This window comes from Choloepus didactylus, chromosome 4 (genome assembly GCF_015220235.1).
Source record: "Choloepus didactylus isolate mChoDid1 chromosome 4, mChoDid1.pri, whole genome shotgun sequence".
Taxonomy (NCBI): domain Eukaryota; kingdom Metazoa; phylum Chordata; class Mammalia; order Pilosa; family Megalonychidae; genus Choloepus; species Choloepus didactylus.
The window spans coordinates 100563310-100580448 of record NC_051310.1 but is presented as its reverse complement, the minus strand read 5'-3'; the positions used below and the strand labels follow the sequence as shown (position 1 = coordinate 100580448).

Sequence of the window (17139 nt, the reverse complement as noted above, 5' to 3'; positions counted from 1 at the left end):
TTTGTTGCTCAGATGTGGCCCTCTCTCTCTCTGACTGAGCCATCTCGACAGGTGAACTCGCTGCCCTCCCCCCTACGTGGGACCCGACTCCCAGGGGTGTAAATCTCCCTGGCAACGCAGAGTATGACTCCCGGGGATGAATGTGGACCCGGCATAGTGGGACTGAGAGTATCTTCTTGACCAAAAGGGGGATGCAAAATGAGACGAAATAGTTTCAGTGGCTGAGAGATTCCAAATGGAGTCGAGAGGTCACTCTGGTGGACATTCTTATGCACTATATAGATAACACCGCTTAGGCTTTAATGTATTGGAATAGCTAGAAGTAAATACCTGAAACTACCAAACTCCAACCCAGCAGTCTGGACTCCTGAAGACAATTATATAATAATGTAGATTACAAGGGGTGACAGTGTGATTGTGAAGACCTTGTGGATCACACCCGCTTTATCTAGTGTATGGATGAGTGGAGGAATGGGGATAAAAACTAAAGGACAAATGGGGTGGGATGGGGGGATGATTTGGGTGTTTTTTTCACTTTTATTTTTTATTCTTGTTCTGGTTCTTTCTGATGTAAGGAAAATGTTCAGAGATAGATTGTGGTGATGAACGCATAACTATGTTATCATACTGTGGACAGTGGATTGTATATCATGGATGATTGTATGGTGTGTGAATGTATTTCAATAAAACTGAATTTAATAAAAAAAAAAAAAGCATGACCATGAAATTTTATTAATAGTAAAGTTATTAAAATGTGCTATCATCAGTTGTAACAGATGTTCCATACCAATGCAAGGTGTTGGTGGTGGGGCAGTATACAGGAATCCTGTATTTCATGCATAATTGTTCTGTAAACCCACAACTTCTCTAATTGGAGGAAAAAAAATCATGGACCATAAAAAAAAGGAAAGAAAAACCTGGTCACTGCTATAACTTTTTTAATCCAATGAGAAATGTGTGGCAACTGGGAGATACAATAGTACAGGTCAGAGAGAGATTTAACTGACAAAACTCTGACAATGTTCACTAATGCTTTCTAATTTGAAAAACTCAGATTGAATTGGTATCATCTTTTTCCTCTCGTAAAGACTACTGGAAAGATATACATTACATTTAGTTTACATAGGTAGACTTCAGATTGGAAATATTAACCACAATAACCTTAAATCAAGCATGAAACCATTATAATGTTTTGGAGGGCCAAAATTATAGATGTGTTTTCAAGCCACAAATAATTCATTAATCTGTAGAACCACACATTAATGCCAAGCATGAGATCATCAAGTTGGCATTTTCTCTCACCTACAATTCCTGGGGTCACAATTCCAAGGACCTGGCATTGTTTTGGAAATAGTTTCTCAAGGGCAAACGCTGTTTCCATACTAGTTCTTTTCCTTGCTGTAATATGCAATAACAAAATTATTAAATGTCATTAAAATCTGACTGTCAAGAGAAAAGCAAATATGTGGATAATTTTTAAGTCATTTGACACAGAAAGCTTTAAGAAAATCTAAAGTCTTTGATTAATATCTGCCCACCCCCACCTTTTGGCCCCTGCTTTTTATTTTCAATTCTAAATTTCATCTTTAGCATCATCAGTTTTCCTTTCCCCTTTGCTGATATACGCTTTCACCCCATTGTGTTAAAACTAGCAGCAGAAACAAAATTTTACATTTGCTATTGTACCTTTCTGTTCAGCTGATATTACCTACTTTTTGACTGCATAACAGTCACCTGGATTCAGATTAGATAATGAAAATCCATTACCTAACTCTGGGCCTCAGCATGCCTATCTTGGGACATTTTGCCTGGTTTTTCCCTTAGCAAGCCAAGAAGAATGTATCTGTAGTTGACTTTGGTAAATGGGGCCCCATTATCCAAACACAATAAAAGTCTCAAACAGCCAAAGATATACTTCTTGTTTTAATAATAAACAGCAGTACCTGGTGGATTAAAGTATTTCAAAATGAGAACACAGTTCTACAAGATTTGCTTCAACTGTACTACAAAGTTTAAAAAACAATCTTTGGAGCAAAAAGGCTCCTCAAAGTTCAAAGACAGATATATTCACACATACAAAGGGGACAGGCCCAGAGCCTTAGAAAGTAACTCTCAGGACTGGTAGAGTACAGTGTTTAACTCCACACAAAAATTACAAAAGGAAACAAAAAAATACCAAAACTTTTTTTTTTAGATAGTCACCTCTCTTGTGGCCACGACACTCTTCCAGTCTAAAGAAAGTTTCTGAATCAGCCATGTAGAGAACCGTCCTCGGTAAAATGTGAACATTCTGCAAAGAAAAAACACATCAGAATGTATGAGTGCTTTCTTGGTCCCTAAAGCATCTCCCGGGTCCAACTTGCTATTGTCCTTCCTTTCTTTAGGTCAACATTAGCATTTTGAGGATCCACTCCTCATTCATTTTTCAATCATTCTCTTTCATTTTCCATTCAACCACTTACTGAACACCCATTATTCCTTCAAATAAAACACATTATAGCCCTCAAGTTCAATTTCATAATAACAACTTAAGCTCCCTCCTAGACTAAAAGCATTATAAATGCCAACAAAAGATGCCATTTGCTTTATTTGAAAAGGCATCACAGTATCAGAAACAACTTATCAATAAAGGGAAATGCAAACAGACTATATCACTCTTCTTTTCCTTGCCTGTCAAATTAAATATTGCAGGCCTTCATTTCCAGCCTTACCAACCAGTTTCCTACAGGTACCTTAAGCTTAACTATTATCAAGACACAACCACTTCTGCACATGTTCTCCTGCTCCTGTCTTCCTTTTGCACTTGATTCAAGACTGTTTCTCTCGAGAGCCATCTTCAGTGCTACCTCATCTATAGAACCTTTTCTTAGCTGACCTTATACTTTAGGAATACTTCATTATGGGACATCCCTTATATCCCAGGCATTCTTATTTGTGCCCTACCTCACCTTATGAGCTGGGCTTACTCAGACTCATCTGTTTTCCACTAAACTTCACATTACAAGTAAGTGATAAAGTAGCTAAATAAAATCAAAAGGGTGAAGATACTTTTCCTTCCAAGCTGGTTATGTTAAAGATTTTTACTACGAGAAATAGAATGAACTACTTAGCACATTGCAAAGCCTCAATGTTGCTGAAATGAAAAAGGAAAAATGTTGATCCATTTTAACTTTGGGCAATGTTAAGATGCTTCAGAGTATATTTTATATAGACAAATTCTCATAAAAGATACTGAGAAGCATATGTTCTGTGGTGACTGTAGTGCTGCATAAGACCTATGTATATGGTTTCCTTGGACCATGAAGCCTTTTCAAAAAACGTAAACTGGTTGCCAACATTAAAAATTCCACAGAATTTTTACACAAATTATGGATTTCCAGATTCTTCTGGAAAACTATATAATCTGACATGCTTAGACTGCATCCTCTTGACTGGGTTTGTTAAACAGGGGCTAGTACTCTGCTTTGCCATGGCCCTACCACTCCTATTTATGTTACACTGAGCCACCTGACCCACTTCAGTAACCTGCCTGATCTTTCGAGTCATTTGTCTTTGATGCCTGGTATAATGCATAGAAGACAGAGAATTCAAGAGATTTACGTCTTAGTGCTAACTCTGTCGCAAATTAGCAAAGTTACCTTCAGGAAGTTTCTAGGCCTCAGGTTTCCTATTCGTAAACAATGTTTGGAAGTCTAATCCTGAGATCTCATGATTCTCTTTTCTGGCATCCACTGAAAAAAATATTGCTGAATTGCCCTACCTAATTCTCACTAGAAGTAGTGACAATAACGAACAATTCTCAACACAAAAATTTTCTCAAAGCACAACAATATAAGACAACTAGGACTCATTCAATTATTCAAAGAAGTTACAAAAGGCAAGAAGTTTTATTAACCATTTAGTGGACTTTAAAAATATTTCTAATAAGAGGTAGAGCAACTTTTAAAACAAAAATCTATAAAAGTAACATATCCACTATAGACAATTTGGAAACACAAAGGAAAAGGCATGTAGGATTTGCATAGGATTCCTATTTTTTTCTCATACATATAAGGGGTTATTACAATGCATATCTGTTTTTATTATAACATGAACTTTAACAGCTATATTAATAATAAAGAATATTTACTAACATTTACTGAAAACTTATATTCCTGGTAATGTAGGTAGTGTGTTACATGCATTACCTTTTCATCATTTAATCCTTATGAAGGCATAAAGGAAATTAATTTTTCTTCTCATTTTACAGAGAGGCACAGAGGTTAAATAACATTTTCAAAGTCACATAGCTAAAGTTTGCACCTAAGTCAGTCTGCCTAGAACAGCCATTACAATGTATAAACTTTTAAAACTGTATAAAAATAATACCTGCTGGGGTAAACTTTTAAAAAAAAAAGGAACAGTTTAAAGACACATAAAACAATTTCACAAATAATTCTATCCCCAAAGTCATCTTTTGCTAATGTTTTGGTTTATTTCTTTTCTATTTTTTTGTTTTGTTTTTAATAATTGAGTATACTAAACGTATAATTTCATACTTTGCTTTTATTACTTAAAAATCAACATTTCCCCATGTCACTAATGTATCTTGCAATTTATCATTTAAAAACTTAATTTATTAGATAAGCATTAGGCTGTTTTCAATTTCCCTTTTTATAAATGATGCTCCCAAGAAAATCTTTACAGAAAAGTCTTTGCTTGCATTTAAATTTTTTCCAAATGACAAACTCCTAGAAATTGACAGGGCAGGATTTGGGCCAAAGTGCCAAAGAACAAAGTTTTCTGCAAGCCTGTCTCTGCAAACCTGTCTCTGGATATTGGCGAGCTACTTGGGATCAGAGTCCCAGAGCCTAAACAGGGTAAAGAGAAAATCCACAAGAGAAAGGAGATAACAGAAGATTGGTTACATATGGGAATTGATCTAATAGCTAAATTTATTAAGATTGAAGGGAGCCAGGTTTCTCATTATCTGAAAGAGAAATATAAATATGGGCAGAGAGAAAACTATAAAGACCCCTAGACTGGATAATTGGATTGTGAACATATGAATTTCCATTACAGATAGAAATATAGTTGCAAATGTGTGCATATATGTATATATAAATGCATACACCCATGTATGTATGAATATACATGCAAATGTTCCTTGGCTGTGTCCACTCACTGGGCTTTGGAGCAGGAAACCCAATAGCAATGAGTATAACCGGGGTCCAGACCTTGGCTTTTAAATACCATTCTCGACACGGTAGCATCTGAGACCCCACGACCCCGCTGGTGCACCACTTTGGTGCCCAGGCCTCCACCGACGGCGCAGGTAAAGGCACCTAGGCTGCGGAAATGGCGGCAGGGAGTAGCGATGCCCGGGAGACCCGGAATTTGGAAGCCATTCAGAATCCTGAAAACCAATACTCTGAATGAGAGAGCGTCTTGCTTCAGCATCCGGGACCCCAATGGTGGTTGGCCATGGAAGAAAACAGGTACTTCCTGGATTTCTACCAACTGTCCCAGAGGAGTAATGAAGACACACCTCACTAGTGTGCCATCTTGCCCTTCCCATACTTGCATAATTTTACTGAAAGATGTAAGTTTCTGTGATATGATGGGATGAATACATTTGGTGTATGGAAACATCATGTTTTTCTGGGTTCCACAGTGTGGAATGTCACAGTTTGGATACATTATGTCCCCTGAGAAGCCATGTTTAATGCAATATTGTGGGGGCTTATCTATTAATGTTGACTAAGTGGGAAAATATGGATTTGGTTACTTCCATGGAGGTGCAACCCACCCTACTCTAGGTGATGACTCTGATTAGATTATTTCCATGAATGTGTGTTCCCACCCATATAACACCAGTCTTTATTAGTTTCCTGGAGCCATATAAGAGCCCAGAGAGAAGGAGCTCTGTGCTGAAGCTGAGAGAGACATTTTAGACACAGCTGCCGAGAGCAGATTTTGCTGATGCTTAGAAGATAGCAGCCCAGAGTTTATGCCAAGAACATAAGACCAGGGATATTTTGGAGAACCCCATTTTAAGTGGAAAGTGGGATCAAGCACATGCCAACCACATGTCTTCTCAGCAAAGAAAGGTTTTATGGATGCCAGCAGCCTTTCTTCAGGGAAGGTACACCCTTGTGAATGTATTTGTATGGACACTGTTATGGCCTTAGAACTGGTAATTTGCAGCCAAATATACCCCTTTTGTAAAAGCCAATCCATTTCTGGTATTTTGCACAACAGCAGCATTAGCAAACTTGAATAGACTTTGTTACCAGAGAAGAGGGGTTTTGCTGACTTTGCAAATACCAAACATTTTGGAATGGCTTTTTACATGGATGGGGGAAGATTCTGGAAGAACTGTGAGGACTTGATAGAAAAGACTTTGATGGCTTCAAAGAAACTGATGGTAGGAATACAGACTCTGAAGATAGCTCTGATGAGACTTTGAACAGAAATGTCAAATGTGATGTTGCATTCTGGCAGAAAAGTTATCCTTGTTCTAAAGTGGCAGAGAATTTGGCAAGATTGGGTCCTGGTGTCACATGGAAAGCAGAATTTGAAAGTGACAAACTGGAATACTTAGCTCCAGAGATCTCCAAACTACACATGGAAGATGTAGCCCAGTTTCTCTTTGCAGCATATAGTAAAATGCAAGAGGAGAGGAGTAAGCTGAGAAATGTACTTCTAGGTAAAAAGAAAACAGAAACTGATAGTTTGGAAAATTCTGGCTTCCAAAAAGTTAGATCTCAGAAGCTACAGCCCTACATAAGGATTTAACCAAACATGGAACCCAACCATCATTTCAGTACAAGCCAGGATTGGAGATGTGATTATCAGATAGGATTTGTGGAAAGTCATATTGTTTAATGGTTTTGACCCTTACATGCTTCATGCCAAGCCAACAACTTCTGTGAGATCTGTATAACTATAATCACTGGCAGTCTGGACTGGAGGGAATGGAATTGGGACAAATTGAAGGAAAATGTTCTTGAAGGAAAAATCATGGAAATTGTGGTCTGGAGTCAAGAAATCTCAGGCAAGGAGGGTAGAGCAACAAGTGCATATGGAAAGGGTCAGTTTGCCCAAAAATCAGGAAGTAGGCTCTTTGCCTTGGTGCTCAGGAACTGGGCTACCACCTAAGGTTCAGAGTTGGGGGAGCACATTCCACACAGATTGGGGGGAACATGGCCACCACCCTACTATTTGTAGAGGACAGAGAATTGACCCTGGAGAGGCAGATTTCATGCTGCACATTGATGTTGGAGAAAGGTGGGGCCAAGTAGAAAGTGGTCTTCCTAATGTGTGGAAATATCTGAACACTCATCCTAGCATTTGGAAAAAAAGGGGCTTCTGCATAAATCTTTGGAAAAGTTTGTGCTCCTGGTCTCTGAAGCCCCAAGGATACAACATTATTATATAAGTGACTCAGAGACTCTGAATTCTAATGGTATTTTCCTGAGGGTTTTAGAAACTGTTTTGGTCCTGTTTTCCTTTCAGTTTCTCCCTATGGCAATAGGAACCTTTATGCTATGGGTGTTCCTCCTTTTTATATTGGCAGCAGATAACTTGTTCTAAGTTTCACAGGTCCACAGCTAGAAGGGAATGTTGCTTTAGGACATGACAACACCTGTGACTGATTTTGATGGGTTCTTGTACTTACCTTTGTTACCGAAAGGATTTAAGTTTCTGTGATGTGATGGGATGAATGTACTTTGTGTATGGAAACGTCATGCTTCTCTTGGTTCCAGGGTGTGGAATGTGCCAGTGTGGATATATTATGTCCCCCAGAGAAGCTATGTTTAATGCAATTTTGTGGGGGCTGATGTCTTAGTGTTGATTTAGTGGGAAATTTTGGCTTTGTTTTTTTCCATGGAAATGTGACCCACCAAAATCTAGGTGATAACCCTGTTTAGATTATTTCCATGGAGGTGTGTCTTCACCCATATAGCACAGGTCTTGAATAGCTTACTGGAGCCCTATAAGAGCTAAGAAAGAAGGATCTCAGTGCTTTAGCTGAGACATTTTAGAGACAGCCACTGAAAACAGATTTTGCTGATTCTTCAGAGATGTTAGCCCAGAGTTTGCTATGAGAAGCTAAGCCAAGAGACATTTTGGAGAATGCCATTTTGTAAAGCAACCTGGGAGTGAGCAGGTGCCATCCACATTCCTTCAGAGGTAACAGTTTTCCCAATGATAACAGCCTTTTTTCAGTGAAGATACCCCCCCTGCTGATGCCCTTGCATGGATACATTTTTAACTTTTGAACTGGAAATTTGTCACTGTGCCAGTTTGAATGTATTATGTCCCCCAAATGTCATTGTCTTTGATGTAATCTTGTGTGGGCAGACCTAGCAGTGTTAATTACATTGTAATTCTTTGAATGTTTCCATGGAGATGCACCCCACCCAACTGTGCATGATGACTCTGGATAATTTCCATGGAGGTGTTGGCCCACCCATTGGGTGTGTCTGAATTAAATTACTGGAGCACTATATAAGATCAGACAGAAGGCACAAGCTTGCTACAGCCAAGAGGGACACTTTGAAGAAAGCACAGGAAATACAGATGAGAGAGAGTTTGAAGATGGCCATTGAAAGCAGACTCTTGCTCTGGAGAAGCTGAGAGAGGACAAATATCCCAAGTGCAACTAAAAGTGACATTTTTGAGGAACTGCAGCCTAGAGAGGAATGCCCTGGGAGAAAGCCATTTTGAAACCAGAACTTTGGAGCAGATGCCAGCCACGTGCCTTCCCAGCTAACAGAGGTTTTCTGGACACCATTGGCCATCCTCCAGTGAAGGTACTCGATTACTGATGTGTTACCTTGGACACTTTGTGGCCTTAAGACTGTAACTGTGTAACCAAATAAAACCCCCTTTATAAAAGCAAATAAATAAATACATACATACATACATACCATTCTCTACTAAGGACTCTGAAACAATGACTAATTCCAGGACTGGGAAAGGTAATACAAGATGAGCTTAGACCATCTTGTGCCGGAAAGCAAGGAACTGCTCAAAGATGGTGCAGTTATCTCTAAAAGACACTGAACCCAGCTTGAAAGACCTCCTGCTTGCCAAATTGGGCACCAAAATAAATATTAACAGATTATATTCCATTGAATAAAAGAACAACTCAGGGTCCTTAGAGCTATAAATAAATAGAAACACAGTGTGCTGGTTTGTATATATTATGTCCCCCATAAAAAGCCATATACTTTGATGCAGTCTTGTAGGGGCAGACATATTAGTGTTGATTAGGGTGGAACCTAATCAGCGTTCAGTGTTTCCATGGAGATGTCCAATTAACTGTGGGCGAGACCTTTCATTGGATTATTTCCATGGAAGTGTTGCCCCACCCATTCAGGGTGGGTCTTTATTGGATCATTGGAGTACTTTAAAAACAGCCACAAAGGCCCAGACACAGCTACAGCCAAGAGGGACACTTTGAAGAATGCACAGGAGCTGAGAGAGCAACTAAGAGTGACATTTTGAAGAGGAGCTGCAACTGAGAGACACATTTTGAAGACAGCTGTTGGAAGCTGGCACTGACATTTTAGAGAAAGCCATTTTGAAACCAAAAATGGCAGGCAGACGCCAGCCATGTGCTTCCCAGCTAACACAGGTTTTCCAGACACCATTGGTCATCCACCAGTGAAGGTACCCGATTGCTGGGCACTTTATGGTCTTACGACTGTAACTCTGTAACTAAATAAACCCCCTTTATAAAAGCCAATCCATTTTCTGCTATTTTGCAAAAACAGCAGCATTAGCAAACCAGAACACAAAGTATTTACATAGTTTCAAAGTATCTCCCCACAAAACACTTATCAGTTACTGCAGAAAAGAGTATAAACAAAGACAATATCTCTGGTAAAGGGATAAACGGAAATCATATGCCACTTCATTAGGTGCACTAAGAACACAGCATCACTTCTATAATATTCCTGCCAAAGATTCATAACCTGGATGTAATCATCAGAAACACCTAAACTGATGTAGGTTCTTCAAAATAACTGGCCTATAAATCTAACACATGTCAAGACTGTGAAAGCCAAGAAAATAATTTCCTGATTTTGATAATTTCCTGATTTTGAGATGGCCGTATCATGGCTATGTAGAATTTTCCTGTTTGTACATACTATGTAAAAATATAAGGGAGTGACAGAGCATCAGGTCAGCAACTTACTCTCAAGTGGCTCCCTTTCACTCCCAAGTGAGATATCACAACCTCACTGTCACCTGTGTTCAAGATGCTGTCTTTCTGATTCAACTGTACAAGTTTTTACTCCCTCAAGAATTACACCCCCTTTTGAAACTGGGGCCCAGAGATGCAAAACAAGAGTACTGGATCAGGGGTTGAAATATTTCAATTTAAGTTTTGGCTCTTCATTTTCTGGTTGGAAACTTCCAATAAGCATGGAAAACCCAGTTCCTTCACCTGCAAAACAGAAACAAGAATACTTGCTTCAAGAGAAGCAAGTGAAGGGACAGTTCTGAATAGCATTATTAAAATAGTGAAAATTTGGATACTTAAAATACTCAACATATGAAGAATGGTCAAAAGAATCATTACAATTATACAGTCATTAAAATTGATGATTACAAAGCTTTTTTCCCGAAGCATGAGAAAACGTTTCCTACATTACAAAAAAGTCATATGCAAAACTGACACTGAAAAAAAAAAAGACTTCTGAAAGACCGACCCACCAACCTACCAACCCTGCAACTGACTATGCACCGAAACCGCCTTATTACTTGCCTCAAGCTCCTCTGCTACCACACGGACCAAACAATGCCCCTCCAGATGGCTGCCTTCCCCCGGTCCCGCGGAGATCCAGGTTACACTCCGATGGGTCCGCAACACCCTGCGCACACACTCCCTCCATAAGCGGCACACACTGAGGACGAAAATGCACAAAGGGTTGCGAACAGACGTTCATTTCTATCTCTCCCGCCGCCCATGGTTGCCGCCACTCGTCAGCGTAGCAGTTAGAGACAGCTGCCGGATTCTAAAACGTCGGCAAAGAGAGGTGTCGGGGCACTGGTTTGGAAGAGTTGGACTCCAAGAAAACCCTGGGGGAACTTACCCCCTCATGGAAAAGCTAAGGGCGCCCTCACGGACTGAGGCGTCACCTCCGGGCAAGGCTAGAAAACCGGAAGAACGCCTGAGTCCAGGTGGTCTCTTGCCCATCCAACGCCGGGCATGTTCAAGGCATGCGTTCCACCTCCCCTCTCCTCACCTGGCCGACCGTAGCAACGCTTTGGCGGGCAGAAAGGTGAGCACGCGCTCCACCACCTCCGCTAGGTTACTCAACACGAAGGTACTTCGCGGGTCTGCGGAGGAGGGGCCGCGGTGATTACCGCAGACACCCACCGACTCCATTTCTGACCAACCCGCCAGGAGTAAACTACGGCGGCTCAGAGGGACCTGCTTAAATTGAGCCAAGCCAGCGCGCACTGAGCAGGCGCGCGCGCGCCACTTCCGGCCGGACGTGGAAGGCAGGGCTGCCCCCAGAGCCGTCCACGTGACTACAGGCCAACCGGGTTTCCGGCGGTGCTTTCGGAGGTCTGTGTTTGGAGATTTTGGATGTTTTCTGTAATCTTCCCGGAACCATTTACGCCTCTGCCAGTTAAACTCTGTGTCTCTCACTGCACATGCAGCGCTGTGTTTTCTTTGTCGATTTGCATCTTTCCCTAATCCTTGAGTTCCTTGAAGCCTCGGTAGTATTGGTCATTATAGTACCACTGTCTTAGTATGCGCCCAATTTTGAATGGACAGTATTTGCCTTTGTTTTTTTCAGGGAAATAAGTTTTTTAAATCAGTATATGCTTTTAAAAATTGACAGTGTGTGATTTTGGGTTTCAGTTTTTGGCTACGTTCCTGACGGCCTTTATTCAACACCGTGAACTTAATCATTGTGGCCCTAGTGTTCTTAATGTGAAAGCGGTATAAATAGCACCTGCCATTCTGAGTTGGGTGAATAAAATCTGGCTGTGAAAGTACGTCCCAAACCGTGCCACTGGTTCTCCGCCAGCAGCCTCAGATTCACCTGGGAAATTTGTAAAGTTTTGGCATATTCTGGGGCCTCACCCCAGGCCTGAATCAGCAATCTTGCGTTTTAACAAGCTGGTGAAAACCGAATTTGAGAACCACAGGTACAAGAAATGTAAGCACAGTAAACACTGCTGCTTCACCAATTAACATCCATTCCTCCAGCTGCTTCCTTGCTAACAGAACCCTGATTTGATACCCATCTCCTGAGGGTAACCTTGAGTGGTCTAAACCAGTGGTTATCAAACATTTTGGCCTCAGGACCCCTTTATACTCTTAATTGACAATTCCGAAGGGCTTCTGTTTATGTGGGTTGTAACTATCAATTATTTACATCAAATTTCCCATTTGTTGAAAATTAAAATGAGAAAATATTCATTTAAAATTAAAAATCGACTGCACATTAACAAAATTTTTCATATTATGAAAAATAACTATTTCCAAAACCCATTGCCCCCAAATAGTGAATAGTATAGCAAAACTTTTTATTTTGCATATCGCTAATTTCTGACATAATAAAAGACATATCTGCTTCTGAATTCAATCAATTGCAATATAACGCATCACAGAGCCTCTACTGTACACTTGCAAGAGAATAAGAGTAAAATGGCAAATAATGTTTTAGTGTTATGAAAATACTTTTGACCTTGTAAACCTTCTGAAAGCAATTGGAGGTTTTTCCAGGGTCCCCCAAATCACAATTTGAGAATCACCAGTCCAAGCTAATCATGACCATATCCTTTTCACCTGCCATTGGTTTAGGGGCCCCAGTTGGCTAGGACCCAGGTCCAGCCACGTACAGTATACCAAATCTGTACACACCATTTCTGAGTTCTCTAGCTTCCTCTTCTTAAGTCAATCTGCCTCTCTTCCTCTCAAACATCTCCTCAGTCCATCCCACCTTAAATGATCCTACTTCAGAAACTCAATAGAGCCTAGAAACTCCTGAAGAGATCTCTCTCATGAGGGAAAAATGACAAAGTAATTTTTTAAATGGTTCTTTATTCATAAACTTGATGCAAGTTTACAAAATTTACTGTACATTGCCAAATAAATCTGCAATGAAAAATAAAATCCCCCCCCCCCAAGAAAAGCATGCCAAATGTGCAGCTGTCATTCTTCTAGCCATCAGGATATTAAAGAATTCAATAATGTATTCAAGATTTAGCCTTAGGTTTAAGGAACTTTAATGCTTCAAAGAGTTCTGTCCTGCCACTTGTTATCTGAACTGGGTATCAGAACTTTATATAAATGTAACCAAGAGAACAAAAAATGCCAGAAAATCCTTATTTACTGTCCTCTTATCCAAAATAGAACCAAAAGAAATTAAACATACACAATAATTCAGAAATGCCAAGTTTCACTGATGTGGTTTACAAAGTTAAAAACTGAATCTTAGCAAACGCATAAGAAACACTTCTGAATTTTGTAACTGGTTTGTGCAGGAAAATGTGCTTCTGGATTTCTTTTTAAAAGTGCTTATTTTCTAGAATTTACTTTTAAATCAAACTTGGGTGTATTAAAAAAAATCGATTACCAAGAAACAGAACTGATTCAGGTAAGGCAATAAAATGGAAAGTACATTGATTTTAATCGGATTTTATAAAAGAATTAACATGTTGATTTCCCATTAGTCTTTCAGTGTAAAAGCCATTGTTATAACTATGGCAACAAATTTTAAGAGTCTTCAAATTAGATATCTTTTTTGCTTAACTGTGCAGCTTTTGCTCAAGGAGTCTGTCTTTGTGCCAATCACTTTATAAGTTTATTAGTTTACAAATGATTGCAACATCCCATTAATAAAATGGACAAGTAAAATGACTTAGTATTTTAAATAACTTCAGGCTCTGTACTGCAGCTCTTCTTCATAAAGAATACTGAACCAAAAAGTAGCAGATTCAGCCCAGCAAGACTCTGATGCCCCAGTGGAAATTACTACTCAAAAGTCTGAAGTGCCACAACCTTCTTTTGCTTTACCTAAAAAAGTACACTACAAACCAATTAAGAGTGTATTTTCGGGAAATGGTTCATATAGCCAGAAAAAAGTTTAATTTAATGAGTAGGTTTCCTGTCATTATCTTGGCAGTATCATAAAATGGTTTGAGATTTAGACCTGAAAAAGCTACGGTGATTTAGAAGACTTTTATAAACCAATATTAAACAACGATTAAACTTTTATTGGCTCTAAATGAAACAATATATTGCAAGTCCTTGTAATCCATGGGCTCAATACAGGAAAGTTACCCAAAATGGTTCACAACTTTACTAACTTGATGCTGACTTGTCCACTTAGAAGGTTTTACTTTTCAAGAAAAAGAAGTGGTAAGAAGTGGCCAGTATTTGTATTTATCAGGAAAAATGCAGTCAAGGCCCCACTGCTCAGTCCAAGATACCTAAGATGAGCAAAATGAAAAGGCTGTAACTTATATTGGATGTAAGTTAACAGATTATCCACTAAAACATCTATTAGCTAATGTCTTCGGTAACTGCTGCTATAGGGGCACTCAAAGCTTGTGTCTGCCATGTTGGAGACATTTTCTTTAAAGCAACATTGGTCCAAACATATGACAGTAGACACATTTAGCCGTCTTCCTTTGGAGGGGTGTACCAGCCTAAAAATAAAGGGGGAAAATAGTTAAAATATTTTAATTATTAAACCAACTAGTAGAACTGGCATTCTGTTAAGGTTGGCTACATTCTATTCTCATAATTTCAGCGTTTCAACTTACTGCAGAAATTAAAGTTACACTTAGATTGGTAACATAGCACTTTGGTATGTTCACAGTATAAAGCTATTTTCTAAAAATAAGTTTAACTTACATTTTGAACATAAATTAAGACACTATGGAATGGTATACTGCAAGATAGGTTTGTATTCCATTTCAATTATGTATTTGGAAGCAAACCTCACTGAATTATATATAGAAGAGTTTAATGTCAACCTCAGAAATAATATCCCACAAATCAAATCCTGGCATTTTAGAGTAAGAGGGACTTGAATTGTCACCCAGTGCAGTATTTCACCAATGAGACACCCATTTCTACAGGTGTGGTAACTAAGTAACTATGGATAAGTGCAGAATTAGTAGCAGAAGCCAAAGTAAAGTCTATTCCTACTAATTCTCAATATTATGCTCTTTTCACCAGAGCTAAGCTTACACATACCCACACACTCTCAAATACAGCACCTTCCACAAACATTTTTGAATGCAGATTGTAATATTTGCTTTAAGAAAGAGAAAGGTAAGAAAAAATGTGTCACCCCCCCCCCACAAAAATCTAAGCTCTCTGCAGAAAAACAAATGAGACAAAGTACTGTTTAAGACTAAATCACTACTGCAGCAGATTTGTAGAGCATCCACATTATTATGAAATAGTATACAGGCTTCTTTGGATCTACTAATTTAGTGTGTGGAAATAGTTAGAATTATGAAAACCTGGCCTTGCCCTCAAGTTTTATTATTTCCCTCTCAGCTTGAAATTTTCTGTTTTAAGCAATCACTGAAAAAATGATGTTTACTTTGTCAATCAAATAAAAGTGGGCACAGAACACAAGTCTTAAATCATAACCTGTCACATTTCTACCAAAGTAAAGAATGTTAGAAACCTTTCCCTATTAGATTATTTGCTCTGCACAAAAAAGGTATCCATTTCACTACCATGCTACAATGAATATTTTATTATAAAGCACTTAGTTAAAGAGTGTTACAGGAATCTACCCTGGTTTTGTTCTTCACAAATTTGGCAAGATATCTATTATTTCAATTTTAGAGAGAAGAAACTGAGGCTTCGAGAGGTGACAGAATTGTTCAGGTTCAAAGGCTAGTACGTGACACAAAGGGCATTTGAAAATAGGACTTCCAAGTATAGCTGTTTTTTAACCTCACTGTTAGAGACAAAAATGTTTTACAAAGTGTGCATTACAACTACATAAAGCTTAGGAAAATATTTTTTTTAATGACAGATCTTTTATTAAAGTTTAATTTCTTTTTTATTTACAACCCAAATATATTGAAATTAGAAGTATTCCTACTTGAATAAAGTGTGTACGTATGTCAAAAACATGAAGTACATAAGGATGATTTAGAGAAATACATGATAAATAATACATTATGTAAAACTTCATAAATGGCAATAAATACGTGTTGAGTTAAACATACCATTTTTCTCATGTATCTGTACAATGGAATTATAGGATTGTTGGGCTCTTGCTAGATTATATTGATTCTGAAAGAGAATTACACATTTTAAATCAAAACTGTAACTAGATGAAAATCATTACAATAAACATATTGATATATCACCAGTATGCTTAAAAGTACAGGTAACTTGAATTATATTTCCAATTCAAAAAGAATTACTGAACTTAATACCTTCATTTCTTAATTTCATTATTCCCTACTATTTTTTTAAAAGTAACAAAGTCAAAATCATATTCCAATGAAAACTATAAGCTTCAAAGTTCATTTTTATAGGTCCTTGTATCACTGGACAAGTACAAAGCTTTATAGTTCTGGTGTCCATCTCCACAACAGGTGAACCAAGTTAAAGGACACTATTTAGAAGCTAGTTAAAACAGACTCTCAATGTAGAGAGGTGATGGTAGCACATTATTGTGAGTATAATTTAACAGGGCTGAAGTGTGTAATATTCTTTCATCAGTGGTAACAAATGTACCGCACCAATGCTAGGAATCAGTGATGGGGGCAGGTACAGGTACAGGATGTTTTGGGGTTTTTTTTCTTTTTCTTTTTTTTCCTTCCTGGAGTAATGAAAATGTTTGAAAATTGATTGTGGTGATGAATGCACAATTATGTGATGATACTGTGAGCTATTGATTGTATACTTTGGATGGACTGTATGGTGCGTATATCTCAATAAAACTGCATTTTTAAAAAAACACTCTTCCTCATAACTTCTAATCAAAAAAAAAAAAGACCCTACAAAATACTACCTTCAGATAAGAAAAAGAACTGCATATGAGTGACATTTTTGAGTTAGAAATCTCAAGAATTTTCATAATTGCCACCAAGACATTACTAAAGGAGTCCTCATTTGGTAAAAATATAGTGTTTTTTTTAAGG

At 38.4% G+C, this 17139-nt stretch overlaps 2 protein-coding genes across 6 annotated transcripts in view; both read right to left on the bottom strand.

Annotated features, from left to right (window-relative positions):
- Positions 1–11414, bottom strand: part of FBXO22 (F-box protein 22) — a 33751-nt gene extending 22337 nt beyond the window's left edge. Inside the window, exons 1-5 of one of the 2 annotated variants that reach the window (XM_037833312.1) lie at positions 11244–11294; positions 11091–11148; positions 10763–10901; positions 2203–2290; positions 1303–1398 (exon numbers count right to left, since the gene is read on the bottom strand). In XM_037833312.1, coding sequence (XP_037689240.1) covers positions 1303–1398; positions 2203–2290; positions 10763–10901; positions 11091–11098 — 331 coding nt within the window. In that variant the 5' untranslated portion in view covers positions 11099–11148; positions 11244–11294. Of the gene's footprint in view, positions 1–1302; positions 1399–2202; positions 2291–10762; positions 10902–11090; positions 11149–11243 lie in introns of both variants that reach the window. The other variant, XM_037833311.1, reaches the window with a different exon arrangement.
- Positions 11415–13629: 2215 nt separating this feature from the next.
- UBE2Q2 (ubiquitin conjugating enzyme E2 Q2) overlaps positions 13630–17139 on the bottom strand; it is a 96413-nt gene continuing 92903 nt past the window's right edge. For 3 of the 4 annotated variants that reach the window (XM_037833307.1, XM_037833310.1, XM_037833308.1), the window contains 2 exons: positions 16216–16282; positions 13630–14667 (listed from right to left, as the gene is read on the bottom strand). In XM_037833307.1, the coding sequence (XP_037689235.1) occupies positions 14636–14667; positions 16216–16282 (99 nt within the window). In that variant the 3' untranslated portion in view covers positions 13630–14635. The remainder of the gene's footprint in view (positions 14668–16215; positions 16283–17139) is intronic. The other variant, XM_037833309.1, reaches the window with a different exon arrangement.